This window comes from Hippopotamus amphibius, chromosome 2 (genome assembly GCF_030028045.1).
Source record: "Hippopotamus amphibius kiboko isolate mHipAmp2 chromosome 2, mHipAmp2.hap2, whole genome shotgun sequence".
Classification (NCBI taxonomy): Eukaryota; Metazoa; Chordata; class Mammalia; order Artiodactyla; family Hippopotamidae; genus Hippopotamus; species Hippopotamus amphibius.
Window position 1 is genome coordinate 217665825 of NC_080187.1, and position 16074 is coordinate 217681898.

The following is a 16074-nucleotide window of genomic DNA, read 5'->3' on the forward strand; positions in this document are numbered from 1 at the left end:
TGGAAAAAAGTGGACAAAAGGATTGAAATGAATGTTAAGAATATGTTACTGCATGTCCATAGGAGTTGTCTAGTGTATGATTTCATGATGGAAGGTAAGCTGTAAAGTAGTTAATACAATAATTATTCAGTGTAAGCGTCTACAAAATAAAGAAAGCCTTAAAGGAGTTCCCAATTCCCATTTTCATTTTCTAAAAATGTTGGTTATAGAAAAGTAGCATCACATTCAATCACTGTCATACCAAGTAGCCAGATTATTTAATACAGCAATATGATACTAAAGATTAGCTGTTACCCAATTAATACAGGACAGAGAGAATTTTTGAATGTGTACCTTTACCAAATGAAATCAGTCTTCCAACACAACAGGAATTTTCCAGCACAGTCAAAAGATGAACTTCACTGTTGATTACAAAGTAGAATTATTTGCCAGCATACAAACATTAGATTTTTACTAGTACAGTTTAGATAATATTTTGTGCTGCCACTTTCAGAAGATCAAATGTTATTCAGCCAGTTATTACTTCAATCATGCAGGTAGATGTTCTAATGGGCAATCTATTAAGATAAACAGATGTTAGTATCTGTTAATCTGTTAAAGCTTGCATCAAATATTAAACACAGTTTACATTTTCATAGTTTTATAGGTGCCATAAGAAATATGTGCCTTTTAACTAAATTCCTACTACAACCCCTTGGGAAGTATCACTTATTTGCATTTCCAATATGAATTGGTACTATTATATTTGCCCATTTATAGATAACAGGAATAAAAAGCCCAAGAGATCCAACAATTGAAACCAGAAGAAAAGTCCACAGAAACATCCGATCAAGAACCTGGGCTATGAATTTCCAATCTTCAACAACCTGTATCCAAAACAAAAAAAACAAAAAAAAACCCCACATTAAATTATTAAGACACAACACAATTTGTAAATTTACACATCGACTTATAATACAAGTGGCTTATTTTGATAAAATTTTAATAAAATATAGTAATTAGATATTTTATAATAAACTTTAAAACATCTTTTTTATTCTTACTATATACATTTATTTCTATTATTCTGGCCCACTAGTGTTTACTTATTTTAATTTTTAGAGATAATCCAGCCTGAAGTTAATCTCATGACAAATTAAAAGTTGGTTCAGAATAATATATATTTAACAGCTGTTAATCTTCCTCACCTCACCTGTTTTATTTAGTTCTGGATTTCCTAGGAATCATTTTAACCTAAGCTCATGAGTTCAGATCTTCTGGCCTGGAGCTCATTCCCTCCCCATTTTTGAAGCCCAAGCTGGGAGCTGGCTCAGCAGGTGTGAGTGACCTCAAGGAAAAGGCAAAGACCAGGTCCTGATCACCAGAGGCTCCCTCCCACCAGGCCACTTCCTTGACCATGGGCTTCCCTAGCCCCTGCTCTCTACAGGAACTGTGCCCCAAGTTTCAGGATAATGTAGGATTTAGAGGATTATAAACACCCTACTGCTTCTCTACTTACAAGTCTTTCCCCTGAAAATAAACCCCATTTACTGGCCCTCTCGGAAGGAGCCCTGACCTTTTGCACAACACTTCACAGACATTCATTAAATCCCATCTCAATCCATATCATTAATATCTGTATTTTTTTAAAGACTCCATTGATAGCTTCACCTTATAAACTAATTTAATTTTACGTACACCAAATAGAACCTTTATGATCCACAAGCATTAAAAGTTTATTAGAGTAACACAACATTGTAAATCAACTCTACTTCAATAAAATTTTTTTGAAAGTGTATTAGAAACATATGTCAAACGTCCCTCTGGGGAGAGGGCTCTTATTTTACCAGATTCATTCCATCTGCTCCCACACCTGCTAGAAATTTTTCCATTTAAAAAAGTTTTAGAGATTAGAATTCATATACATTTTTTTGCTAGGTACTATTTATTTTTTGATTACATTATTAGTTTCAGGTGTACAACATAGTGATTCAAAATTTTTATAGATTATACTCCATTTAAGTTATTATAAAATACTGGGTCTATTCCCTGTGCTCTACAATATATCCTTATAGCTTTTTTATGTATAGTGGTTTGTACCTCAATCCCCTGCCGCTATCTTTCCCCCCATCCCTTTCACCACTGGTAACCACTAGTGTGTTCTCCATATCTGTGACAGAATCCATATAATTTTAATGTGACTATTCAAAGTAAATTCAATTATCAAAATAGTATTATAGTCATAGCTTTAAAAATATTACACAGTAGAAATAAAGAATAGTGACAAGACTAAAATATTACATTTTGAAAGAAGACTCCAGTTCAATATGATCACATTAATAAAATATATTCATAGTTCAATTCTTGCATTTTTAAATATGAATTAACCTTAAGTAAGGAGCCAATGAGTTATTTTCCTATAATAAAGTTTCTAGCAAATTTTTGTTTTTAAGCAAAGTAAGCATAAGATTAAGTACTACAGTAAGCGTCACTTGTTCACGTTGATGTATAATATATAACACCTGAGAATACCTTACTGCTTTTAATTTCACTAACATGCTCTTATAAGTGAACCACAAAAAGATTTATTCTAGAAAAATATCTTGGCTGTATTTACAAGGCCTACATTAGACTCATTCTTTAAAAAATGAAATCACTTTCGATAAATTATAATGCAGTTGTGCCTGCAGATTACCATAGAACCCAGAAACAAAGTTACTGAAGATCAAATTAAAACAGTGAATCACGCCAGAGCCAAAACCCAAAGGGAGGGATTACTGTGCCTTAGAATAACACAGCAATCTGCATAACACAAAGCATGTTTAAAAGTCACCCAAGATGCTGATGAGGGAAAAGGAGACGTGAGATTTGTGTACATGCCACGTTTTGCAGATGTTTTAACTGAAAGTTTAGTAAAGATCTTTTACAGAACGGTGTGTCAACATCTCTGGCCCTCAGTCTGTGCTTAATCTTACGGCTCACGCTGTTTGCCTGACTTAGAATCAAAACAGATCTGCGTTTGTAAATATATGTGGTCACAGACCTCACGGACATCATTCTCCTTCATGACGTGTCTTGTGATGTAGCGAATGGAATCAAGTGCACCTTCCAGTGTGTTTCTAGACGATTTTGGTCCACGGCTGCTCTCCGTTTCCTCCTTCTGACTGAAGTACCGATCTACGTGACGGCGCATGCAAAGCAGTTTGGGAAGCTTGTGCAGAAATATCTTGCGGACCCACGGAGCCATAGCGTTATGCGTTGAGGAAGAACGGTGATGGATGTTGATAGCAAAGACAGTGACCATGATGGATAGTGTCACAAAAATCATGGTAAACACCAGGTACTCTCCAATCAGAGGTATGACTTTGGAAGATGAGGGTATGATCTCTTCAATAACAAGAAGGAAGACAGTCAGAGACACGAGTACGGAAGTGCAGAGACAAATCTTTTCACCTTCGTTTGAAGGAAGGTAGAAGACAAGCACGGTTAAAAACGAGAGCCCAATACAGGGTATAATAAGGAACAAGGTATAAAAGAGAGGCAGACGCTTAATTACAAACGAGTACGTGATGTAAGGATACCAGCAACAGCTGTCGGTTCTGTTTCCTTTGCTTCCTGTCGCGCTCACAATTTCCCATTCTCCATTATCAAAAAAATCTCTCTTGTCAACATCTTGGTCCACCAAGATTATATCAACCTGTGATCCATCGTAAGTCCAAGAACCAAATTTCATGGAACAGTTTTGGAGATCAAATGGAAAAAACGTGACATCGATGGTACAGGAACTTTTATAGTTTGCAGGTGGAGACCACGTAACAGTGCCATCGTACCTGACGACAGTTTTTGTACTGGCCCCTTCAAAACGTCCATCTGCACTAAAATACACACACGCACAGTAACAACACAGTGATTAAACAACCCGGGCATACATTTTACAAGCCTAATGTATAAAAGAAAGCCTATACCATAGCGTGAAATGCTTTTTAAATTATTGCACTTGAGATATACCTGCTACACGTAGGGGAATCTAGTTTAAGGACATCACCCTTAAATATCTAACTCTGCTGAAACTGAACCCCTATTTCCACATCTGCTCCAGGACTGACAGATTTATATGCACAGAATCCTGAGATTCAAGTGGCTGAAATGATTTCATTTTGATTACACACAAAATGTAATTAGGCTATTTATAACAATGGTGTGCACAGAGCCAGGACCTGAATCCACATTCCTAAACCCTTCCACCTCCCCCTGTCCTCCTACCCCTGCATGACAGATACGGGCTACTTCCTACACTAACAGGAAAAGAACAATAGCCCCAAGATGGGCACAGCCCTGGAAAATAGCCTTTCCTCTCCAACTCTGCCACCACGTGAACGCACGCACTGGAGAAATCTAGCAGGAAGCATCACCACCAACTATCTTTGAAATATTGTTCTCGATCTTAAAATTCATGTGATTTTTGCACACTCCTATGTAATATATCCATATTAAATATAAAAATGTTTGCAATGACAGAGTAAAATGATGCTCCAGGAAGCTGCATCATGCTTTGTTTACTCCTTCCATGTTGAGAAGCATGGACGTAAAGGTTTGAAAAGTGAAAGATATTTTTACTTAGGATTTGCTCTGTCCTCATGCCAATGCATTCTTGTAAATAAGACAAAGTGCATTGGGATAAGCACAAATTCCCAGAAGTGTCCCAGAGTGGTTGGTCCTAGAAAAAAATGAAACTGGCATCCAGAAGTATCCTCGCCCCTACATTAAAAACCACCCTCAAAACACACTTGAGTTCATAATTAATCCAACATTCTTCACTGTGGGAAAATTATGATACAGTATTTAAGCAAAATTAGAAGGATGCACATTTAAACATAAAGTATGACCTTAACTATTTTTTAAAAATTACCGAAAAATCTGGAAGACAGTCTGCCAAATATATAGTCTAGAAAATAAGAGGGTAAATGGGGATGTCAGGCTACTCCCCCCTCCCATCACATGTGAGCTGTGTGATCTTGGACAAGCATAACTACCTTTGGCCTCCATTTTCTCATCTGTCAAAAAGATGCAATCATACCTAGTTCATGAAGTTATCTCAAGAATTGAATGAATAAAACATATAAGGTATTGTCAAGGTCAGTGCCAGGCACAGAATAAGTTCACTATACATGTAAGCTAATAACAGCAGTTGCCTCTAAGTAATGGGATAATGGGATTGATTATCTTCCCCCAACTTCCTCATGCCTTTCTGGACTTCCCAAACGTCTTACAAATTTTTGAAATCCAAGAACACTTTTATGTTCCGAAAACAATACATCAAAAAAGGGAGAGGATCCACAAAACCTATTTGTAGGTTCATGAAACAAAAAAACACAAGATTTAGTCATGTGACTTTATAGCTAAACAATTTTCAAAAGAAAAAATTACTAGTGCCTAATAGTAATACAATTTTTTAAAAAAAAAAACAGAAAATGGTATTTTGGATACAACTTACTTATCAAACAAAACGATGTCTGGGGTCCAGAGAGAGTCTGAAGGGACTCGTATGACTTTTATTCCACCGTAGTCATCAGGGTTCCATCTTAATTTTACATCTGTCCATTCCTTTAAAACAAAGAAACCTGACTCAATCTCAATAAAATTAATAGTCAAAAACAGTGAACACTACACTCTCTTTGCCAAATCCAGACATTTTAGACACGAGATCATCTCTGCTCCCAACAGAGAAAACTCACCTCCACGTCCTTCTTATGGGCACTGGAGGATGGCCCTGGCCCTCATGCGGTGGCTCTAGCCATGGTCCTCAGGAGACACAGGCAAGGACCAGAGTTGGGTGCGTTCATGCATCTGCTCAACACCTCTCCTCCCACCAGCTGAGCGTGCCCAGGAGCTGCAGCCATGGGAACCTAAGGTCCAGGTTCGAGGGAAACATTCTCTTTTCTAGCTGTCATGTGACTGATTGGCTGGACTGGTCCATGCAAAGAGCAGCTGGATTTATTACACATTCCACATAGTTAAACACCTTGCCCACTTCCACACAGTAACAATTCTGTGATCATGTCAACACTTGCACCCCAAGGAAAGCACACATGTCTTCTAGGAGTTCGGGGTTAGGAAACTGGCAGTAGGTATTAAAAATCAGGGGTAATAAAGAACAAACAAAGGGAAGTACTCAACAGCAGTTGGGGACATCTGGCCCAGAAAGAAAAGAAGTCCTTTATATAAGAGGGACTATGAACACAGAAATAAGTCATTGCATTCTGGCCTGTTCCCATCTCACTCAGAGTAAAAGCCAAAATCCTACAGTGGCCTCAGAGTCACTACTCACAATCTATGCTAGGAGCACCCATCAGCCTTCTGTTGCTTCACTGACCTCATCTCCTACCCCTGTCCCATGGCCACTCACCTCCAGCCTGCTGGCTTCTTTGCTGCTCCCTAAACAGGTACCCTGCAGCCTCAGGGCCTTTGCACATTTGGTCCCTCTGCCTGGAACACTCCTTCCCCAGATATGCACATGGCTTGCTTCTCCCCACCTTCAAGTCTTTGTTCAAACATCACCTTCTCAGTGGCCCTTCCCCTGCCCATCCTATTTAAAAGTACAGTTCCCAACACTCCCTATCCGTTTTCTCAGTGCATTTTTCTCCAAGCTTATCAGCTTGAAAGGTACCTTACAATATCCTGTTTACTCTCCCCATTGGAATGAAGTTCCTTGAGGACCTAGACTTTTGTCTGTTTTGTTCACTCCTGTTTCCCCAGTGCCCAGAACAGTGCCTGGCATAGAGTGGGCACTTAAATAATATTAACTGAATGAACACAAGACTCCATCTATCTCATCCTTCTGCCTCCTGCCAATCCGCCAAGACCAAATACTCATGTTCCTTCTGTGCTACACATCCTATAATCACAGTGGCACCAGTCAACTGTTGGGTGGGTCTTTGCATTTTATACATACCTGTTTCAACCAGACATTGGTTGTCATTAACTGATTTTTCTCATCCTATAAAATAAAAATTTAAATAAGTCTGATTATTTCAATTACAGAAACAATAATTCTTTAAATAAGAATTTTCTCAGCTTTATACAAACACTGCTCTCTACATAGTACTGACGTTCTGTTCATCAATTCGGCTCTCTAGAAGAGCAGGATCTTTTTTCCCAGCCTAATTTCACATTATTCCTTCCAATATACTTTGTGTTTCAGATAAGCTGCCCTAAAGGACACCGTTGGCATTTTTAGATTTAGTATTAATAGTCTCAACTACTACATTTCTTCAAATCTAAGATGCAATCTAAGAAGCACAGCATTATTTTATGTACTTAGCACAAAGAAAGAAAAAGGCTGATAATGAATTATAAGTTGTCATTAATTATAAGACGGCTTGATTTCAGAAGTGCTAAAATGTGGGAAAATGTGCATCTTACAATCGGTGAGATACAATGTATGCATCCTTGAGGGACTGTAACTTGTCGTCATTTGCTTCTGCTAAGGCAGAAAAAAAATGGAGGTCAGAGCCTTGAATGGCAACTTCATAAAGCTTTTACATCCTACTTTTCTAGAGAACCAGGGATCCTTGCCACTCATACCTTCCTGCTGTCTTATCTTCGCTTACGCCAGTCCTTCACTGAATTTTCAAGGCCTAATTAAAATGACAACTCTTCCATTAAATTTTACTGAAATATTATGGAGCCAGCTGAACTAGTAAAAATCATCATGACCATCAACCACAAACAGATCTTGTGTAGGATACAATGCTCAGAGCACAGAGGCCCACGGAAGCACGAGGCAGTCCCTATAGCTGGGGAGAGAGGACAGGCTATAAATAGCTTAGGTGACATCCCAACAACAGATGAATGACATAGGAGAAAGGAGGAGGCCAGAAGGAAGCACATCCCTAGGGACAAAGGCAGCTGTTATGTCCCTACATGGAAAGAATGGGTCCTAGGAAATACCGCATGGCCATCCCTCTCATAACAGTGTTTTCCAACCAGCAATTTTCCTTGATTAAAACACTAGAGCTGGAAAGGACCTAGAGATTTTATCTACTGTAATCCTTTTATTTTGCAAATGTGGAAACTGGCCCAGTGAGGCAACTTGCTTAAAATCACACCGCTAATTGGTGGTAAAACCGATTCTAGAACTCAAAACTCCTAAATTTAGACCCTACACCACCAGCTACTGTCCACCCCAAAATCACACACCACCTGGAATAACTGCTGAGGCCTGTATTAGAATATGCCTTTCAGGCAAAAGTTCTAAACAGAGGCATTAAAAATTAGCAAAGTTCTAGTAAACATATTACCTATGATGCTACATGGCAGTAGGTCATCTGTGAGAATCTAATGAAAATTATAGATTGTTTCCAGAAAAATGTGAACAAACATATAGATTTTGCTCTGTGAGCTAGGACCTAGTCCATACTTAGTATCTTCAACAGTAACAGATAAAAGAATAATCCATAAATTCACAGCTGGCCCCAAGGATGTGGGGTTAGCATTGCCTTAGGGGATAGAGCCTATTTTAAACCTCAAGTATCTCTTAAGCATCTATCATGTGTTCAACACTGCGGAGGATGCAACAAAAACCAAACTGAGGGAAGACAAGTGTAGGAAGACACTCAGGAGGAGACCACAAATAAATGAAGTGTTAACTACTCATAAGCATAGCAGAAAAGGTTTAGGGGTCATAGGTTTTTTTTTTTTTTAACCTGATCATAGAAATCAAATCAAAACAAGCTAGCACTGGGATTTTCAAAAGTGAGAGTGAGGACACATAAGAAATAAGACAGGAATCTGAGGAAACTTCAAGGAAGAGCCACTAAACAGAATCACGAGGTTGCAGGGCAAAGACCTTAGCGATTAAAAGGGACATAAACCCACTGAAAAGCAGTTCCGCGAGCCTTCCAGGGCCTGTGGCCCTCATCTTCCTTGACCCCAGTCCTCCTCCCCTCTCATTGGCACTGACCGCACATGCTCTGGGCTCTTTTCTCCAGGGGCAACGCTTCGTTAACTTCTCTGCTTGGCTAACCCTTGCTTCTACCGCTTTCTATGAATGTTCTTCAAGCGTCAGGCTCCTGCGCTCTCTGCTTTAAAAATGCATCCGTTCAAAGTTTTCAGGAATCCCCCCCAGGCCAGTAATTCCACACTGACATCCCCAGCCTCATCCCTCACCTCGGGGCCAGTCTTGACTATCCAAGGGCCTCGTGAACACTGTCTTTTGAACGTGCCACGAAGACCTCATACCAAGAGCAAACCCATCATCTTCTCTGCCCTGCCCCCATAACAACCAATTTTCTCTTTCAAATTGGTTACCCTTCTAACCACCTAGGCTTCAAAACTAGACACCTCTCTCCATATTCAGTGGCCAAGTCCTGTTCCTTCCTTTTTTTTTTTTTTTCAAGTCCTGTTCCTTCTCATATGTGGTCTTCTAACTTAACTCTCAAGTTTCTAATCTCTCACTCCTCAAAGCCACGTATTTAACTATCTTATTGATCTTCTTAAAGTATCGCTATTACCATGTCTGTTACCCATCAGATCTCTCATTCATTCAGCATTTACTGTGTGCCAGACGTCATGCTAGGATCTGGGACAGACACAAGGACTAAAGCTCACTCTGCTTTGAGGAGGCCCTGCCAGCACGTGAGTGCCAGTCAGTGCAAGTGGAACAGAAGAGAGACTGTCTTAGGAGGTTTGGATTTCAGAGTCTGACAAATGAATTTGGCCTTGAAGGATATAAATGGCTTGTGCTGAGAAGGAAAGTTCTCCAGACAGAAGCAACGACAGGAACAAAGGCACAGGGGCACGCAGGCATCACTCCTCACTCCTCCACCACCTAGTCAGACCACTGATCTAAACAGCCAAACAAAAAGGCTTAGCATCACTTACGTACCTGTCGTTATCCTGTTCCTTGTTATTAAAGCTTTCTCTCTGCATGCCAAATCCTACACTTAGCACAAGGCCAGCTCAAGGGCCACTTCTTCTACCCTGCCTTCTTTGATAATCTCAGTCCTCAAGATCTGAATTCCCAGATCTCTGTGACATCACGATTTAGTACTACAGCGTTGTACACTTACTCCCTGTACATGCTGGCAGTCCCAACGAGAAAGAAAGTCTGAAAGCAAGCCCTACTAACTTACTTCCTATTTTTAATTTATATTTAAAATCTTCCTGGATTGCCTAGCAAAAAATCAAGTACAGAGTCCATATTCGCTGATCTTTCTGGAAGCAATTAGGTGACATATATCAATCAACAGACTTCAAAAATGTATATCCTTTGAGAAACTTTGCAATACTGTAAAGCAATTATACTCCAATACAGAATAAAGATTTTAAAAAAATGTATATCCTTTGATTCACCACCTTTCTTAAGGAAAGGAGAAATTTAAACATTTATGTACAAATATTCATCATTGCCACTTATAATAGGAAAAAATGGGAATAAGCTTCTGCCAACAATAGGAGAATGTTTAAATAAATTATAAATGAAATAAAGCCATTAAAAATTACATTTGAAGATTACATAATAACATAAGAAAATGTTCATCATGTAACAATATGGGAAAAAGCAGCAATCGAAATTATATCTAAAATAATATTCCAATTTTGTAACATATCCACAAAGAAAAAACTGACAAGAAATACAACAAAATGTTACCAACGGTCATCTCTGGGTGGTAGAATTACGTCAATTTTTATTTTCTTATTTGTATTTTTTGAAGCTGAGACGAAGCGAGAGAGTAGCACAGACATATGTATACTACCAACTGTAAAATAGATAGCCAGTGGGAAGTTGTTGTATAACAAAGGGAGTTCAACTCGAGGATGGAAGATGCCTTAGAGGACTGGGACGGGGAGGGTGGGGGGGACTCGAGGGAGGGTGGAGGGGGAGTCAAGGGAGGGAGGGAATACGGGGATATGTGTATAAAAACAAGATGATTGAACTTGGTGTACCCCCAAAAAATAAAAAATAAATAAGTAAAAATTAAAAAAAAGAAAGAAAATAAATGCATACCTATAAATGGTATTTATATATATACATACACACACACACACATATATATACTCATTGACTACTCTGGGAACACAACAGGGAAATAATTATTGAATGACATGATCAGAGAAAGAAGAAACTAGTTTAAAAATTAGGGTGAACCTTTTAGTTTAAAATAGAAAGAATCTCCTGACAATAAGAACAAGTTATGATGGGAATTCACTTCCTGGTAAATGTCACATGGAAAAACCTCAGAAATGTTTTAAGTGTGACACTGAGGCAATGATCTGCCAAGATCCTTTTTGGTCCTAAAAATCTACAACTCTTAACTCCTGGGTTTTTTCTTCCAAAATTTTTGACTTTTTGGTCGTATTTTTTAACACATTTAAGGAGAAACATCCATATAAAATGTTTAATATCTTCGAATTGTATTAAAAAAATAGACCCATTTTAATTACCAAATGAGCTAAATTGATTTCTAAACTACACAAGATTATATAAACATACAGTATTCCTATGTCTGTGGGGTAATAATTGTTTTTCCCTGGTGAGTTCCTTGAGGAAAAGAACTACATTCATTCCCCTCTGTAATCTCTGCAGCCTAGCACGGTGCCTGGGCACACAATACACTCTCCATAAACCCGTGTGAAATTGAAGATGGAATGATATGCACACCTACCACATCCACTAATTGAGATATTGCAAGGCCAAACTTTATTTTTATTTTGTCATTCAGGTGTTCCACAGGACGAACCCATCTTTCGTAGTCTTGAAATAAGTCCTTAAACAAATTGTCTTCATGTTTTGCAACAAAGGATGGTTCAGCTAATCCTGTGTAACAAATTTGTAAAAGTTAGTGGGTTGGCTTCTCTCCCACCAAATACCTCTGCTTTTAAAAAGTTTGGCATTACTAACGAACCAAAGTATTATTTAGGCTACTGTCAAAGGAGATTTTAAAATGAAATTTTAATACAACTGTTTGTGATTCATAAGGAACAATCTGATTCGATATATTTCTTAGTTAAATCAGAGCATTCACATGGAAATATGCTGAGTTCCAGAAGAAGCACTCAGGACTTAATACAGAGTAATTTAAAATCTAAGTAACAAAGCTTTTAAGTTACCGGGGCTAGGGGGTTGCTTGTCATAAAATTCCAAACCTAGAAAACAGATATATTAAAGTTTATTGGTCAACTATACATGTAAAATAAACATGCTTTAATTTATATGCTTTTAATATACAAACAAATACTGAATAAATTATTCAGATTTGCCATACCTTTGTTTGCTATACATTTGTATACAATTACCTTAGGGCCTAAGACTTAAAAAAGTAAAAGACAAAATTTTGAAAGTTTTAGATGCCATAAGCCAAAGCCTGGTCAGATTTATGCATCACAGTTATGTTTATGCTTCTACTGAGCTTAAATTAAGCAAGCCTCTTGAAAGACATGAGTTTTCAGTGTTTTATGGACACTGGGGTCTCCATTAAGGAAACGTGGAATGTGTGAAATTCAAGGATGGCATTTACTCAAGACTCATGATTTAATAAAGAAAAAACATTTATTTAAAACAAAATGTCACAGGCTTATTTATCATAAAGTATATACATAGGGATTTAGAGTAGTAAGTGTTGGTCTTTCTCGTTAAACGATTTAACAGAAAATTAGTACTTTCACAAAACCTTCTCTTTTTGTTGTGATAGACCATGTTTTCTATATGGAGCTATTAAAAAGCATCTGATTACCCTAGCTAGAGGAAACCATTCCCTGATTTTCTTTCACTGCCTATTTCTTCACTAATAGAGCAGCTTATTCCTCAGAGTTTATGTCTTGCTTCCCTGGACAATTTAAGATATTTGATTTAACCTATAAACAGCATAAAGTTTGTGAAATGCGCAGCGCTGGAGATATTTCAATTCAATCAGAATATTATACACTAGAGAGTCATTCTTTTTAATGTTTAAAAGCTGTTAATTTCAGAGGTTCAAGCATTACTGAACAATTTCTGCTATTCTAATCCTATTTTAAAATGTTACAGTCTCTGAAACACCAAAAGTTTCAGGTTGTTAATAGACAGAGAAAACAATGTTTTTAAATAACATCTAAGGGAACTGTGCCTTAGGGAAAAAACTGTCACTGAAATTGCCACCTCAGATTTTGTTTGAAAGAAAGTAGATAGGGTATAAATGAATAAAATGATAAATTTATCCCAATATTCTGCTTAATGAGAACCCTTAAGATACTGCCTTGTGAATACCTTCTTAGTACATCCAATACTAGAAATATCATTTTCTTAGTACAACTTTACAAAACCGCCAGATGCAAAGGGCAGTAGTATTTTAGCACAAAACCTTATTATTTTAAAGAACTTTTATTGAGATATAATTGACATACAATACACTGCATGTATTTAAAGTGTACAATTTGATATTTTTTTTCTTATTAGTAATGTATATATGGCAATCCCAATCTCCCAATTCATCCCACTCCAACCCCCCTTGCTTTCCCCACTTGGTGTCCATATGTTTGTTCTCTACATCTGTGTCTCTATTTCTGCCTTGCAAATGGCTTGATTTGTACCATTTTTCTATATTCCGCATATATGTGCTAATATACGATATTTGTTTTTCTCTTTCTGACTCACTTCACTCTGTATGACAGTCTCTAGGTCCATACTTGACTCTACAAATGTCCCAATTTCATTCCTTTTTACAGCTGAGTAATATTCCATTGTATGTATGTACCACATCTTCTTTATCCATTCATCTGTTGATGGACATTTAGGTTGCTTCCACGTCCTGGCTATTGTAAATAGTGCTGCAATGAACATTGGGGTACATGTGTCTTTTTGAATGATGGTGTTCTCTGGGCATATGCCCAATAGTGGGATTGCTGGGTCATATGGTAACTCTAGTTTTTCAAGGAACCTCCATACTGTTCTCCATAGTGGCTGTATCAATTTACATTCCCACCAGCAGTGCAAGAGTGTTCCCTTTTCTCCACACCCTCTCCAGCATTTACTGTTTGTAGATTTTCTGATGATGCCCATTCTAACTGGTGTGTGAGGTGATACCTCATTGTAGTTTTGATTTGCATTTCTCTAATAATTAGTGATGTTGAGCAGCTTTTCATGTGTCTCTTGGCCATCTGTATGTCATCTTTGGGGAAATGCCTATTTAGGTCTTCTGCCCATCTTTTGATTGGGTTGTTTGTTTTTTTGATATTGAGCTGCATAAACTGTTTATATATTTTGGAGATTAATCCTTTGTCTGCTGATTTGTTTGCAAATATTTTCTCCCATTCTGAAGGCTGTCTTTTTGTCTTGCTTATAGTTTCCTTTGCTGTGCAGAACCTTTGAAGTTTTGTTAGGTCCCACTTATTTATTTTTGGTTTTATTTCCATTATTCTAGGAGGTAGGTCAAAAAAGATCTTGCTGTGATTTGTGTCAAAGTGTGTTCTTCCTATGTTTTCCTCTAGGAGTTTTATAGTGTCTGGCCTTACATTTAGGTCTTTTATCCAGTTTGAGTTTATTTTTGTGTATGGTGTTAGGGAGTGTTCTAATTTCATTCTTTTACATGTATCTGTCCAGTTTTCCCAGCACCACTTATTGAAGAGGCTGCCTTTTCTCCATTGTATATCCTTGCCTCCTTTGTCATAGATTAGTTGACCACAGTTTATCTCTGGGCTTTCTATCCTGTTCCATTGACCTATATTTCTGTTTTTGTGCCAGTACCATATTGTCTTAATTACTGTAGCTTTGTAGTATAATCTGAAGTCAGGGAGTCTGATTCCTCCAGCTCCTTTTTTTCCCTCAAGATTTCTTTGGCTATTCGGGGTCTTTTGTGTCTCCATATAAATTTTAGGATTTTTTGTTCTAGTTCTGTGAAAAATGGCACTGGTAATTTGATCGGGATTGCATTGAATCTATAGATTGCTTTGGGTAGTATAGTCATTTTCACAGTGTTGATTCTTCCAATCCAAGAACATGGTATATCTCTCCATCTGTCTGTGTTATCTTTGATTTCTTTCATTAGTGTCTTACAGTTTTCTGAGTATAGGTTTTTTACCTCCTTAGTTAGGTTTATTCCTAGGTATTTTATTCTTTTTGTTGCAATGGTGAATGGGATTGTTTACTTAATTTCTCTTTCTGATCTTTCATTGTTGGTGTGTAGAAATGCAAGAGATTTCTGTGTGTTAATTTTGTATCCTGCAACTTTACCAAATTCATTGATTAGCTCAAGTAGTTTTCTGGTGGCATCTTTAGGATTTTCTGTGTATAGTATCATGTCATCTGCAAACAGTAACAGTTTTACTTCTTTTCCAATTTGGATTCCTTTTATTTCTTTTACTTCTCTGATTGCTGTGGCAAGGACTTCCAGAACTATGTTGAATAGTAGTGGCAAGACTGGACATCTTTGTCTTGTTCCTGATCTTAGACGGGATGCTTTCAGTTTTTCATCATTGAGAATCATGTTTGCTGTGGGTTTGTCATATAGGGCCTTTATTGTGTTCAGGTAGATTCCCTCTATGCCCACCTTCTGGAGACTTTTTATCATAAATGGGTGTTGAATTTTGTCAAAAGCTTTTTCTGCATCTATTGAGATGGTCATGTGGTTTTTATCCTTCAATTTGTTAATATGGTATATGACATTGATTGATTTGCATATATTGAAGAATCCTTGCATTCTAGGGCTAAATGCCACTTGATCATGGTGTATGATCCTTTTAATGTGTTGTTGGATTCGGTTTGCTAGTATTTTGTTGAGGAATTTTGCATCTAAATTCATCAGTGATATAAGTCTATAATTTTCTTTTTTTGTAGTATCTTTGTCTGGTTTTGGTATCAGGGTGATGGTTGGCTCACATAATGAGTTTGGGAGTGTTCCTCTGCAATTTTTTGGAGAGTTTGAGAAGGATGGGTGTTAGCTCTTCTCTAAATGTTTGATAGAATTCACCTGTGAATCCATCTGGTCCTGGACTTTTGTTTGTTGGAAGATTTTTAATCACAGTTTCAATTTCATAACTTGTAGCACAAAACCTTAATGGTGCAAATTCTACTTAGAGGTCATGTTTCTTCAGCTGGTTCTAAATGTTTTAAGTTTATAC

The 16074-nt window shown here is 37.6% G+C and overlaps 1 protein-coding gene across 1 annotated transcript in view; it reads right to left on the reverse strand.

The window, feature by feature from the left end:
• Nucleotides 1-141: 141 nt before the first annotated feature.
• CHRNA5 (cholinergic receptor nicotinic alpha 5 subunit) overlaps nt 142-16074 on the reverse strand; it is a 40633-nt gene continuing 24700 nt past the window's right edge. Inside the window, exons 2-6 of the mRNA XM_057724664.1 lie at nt 11646-11797; nt 6932-6976; nt 5474-5583; nt 3023-3854; nt 142-866 (exon numbers count right to left, since the gene is read on the reverse strand). Of these exons, the coding sequence (XP_057580647.1) occupies nt 705-866; nt 3023-3854; nt 5474-5583; nt 6932-6976; nt 11646-11797 (1301 nt within the window). The 3' untranslated portion in view covers nt 142-704. The remainder of the gene's footprint in view (nt 867-3022; nt 3855-5473; nt 5584-6931; nt 6977-11645; nt 11798-16074) is intronic.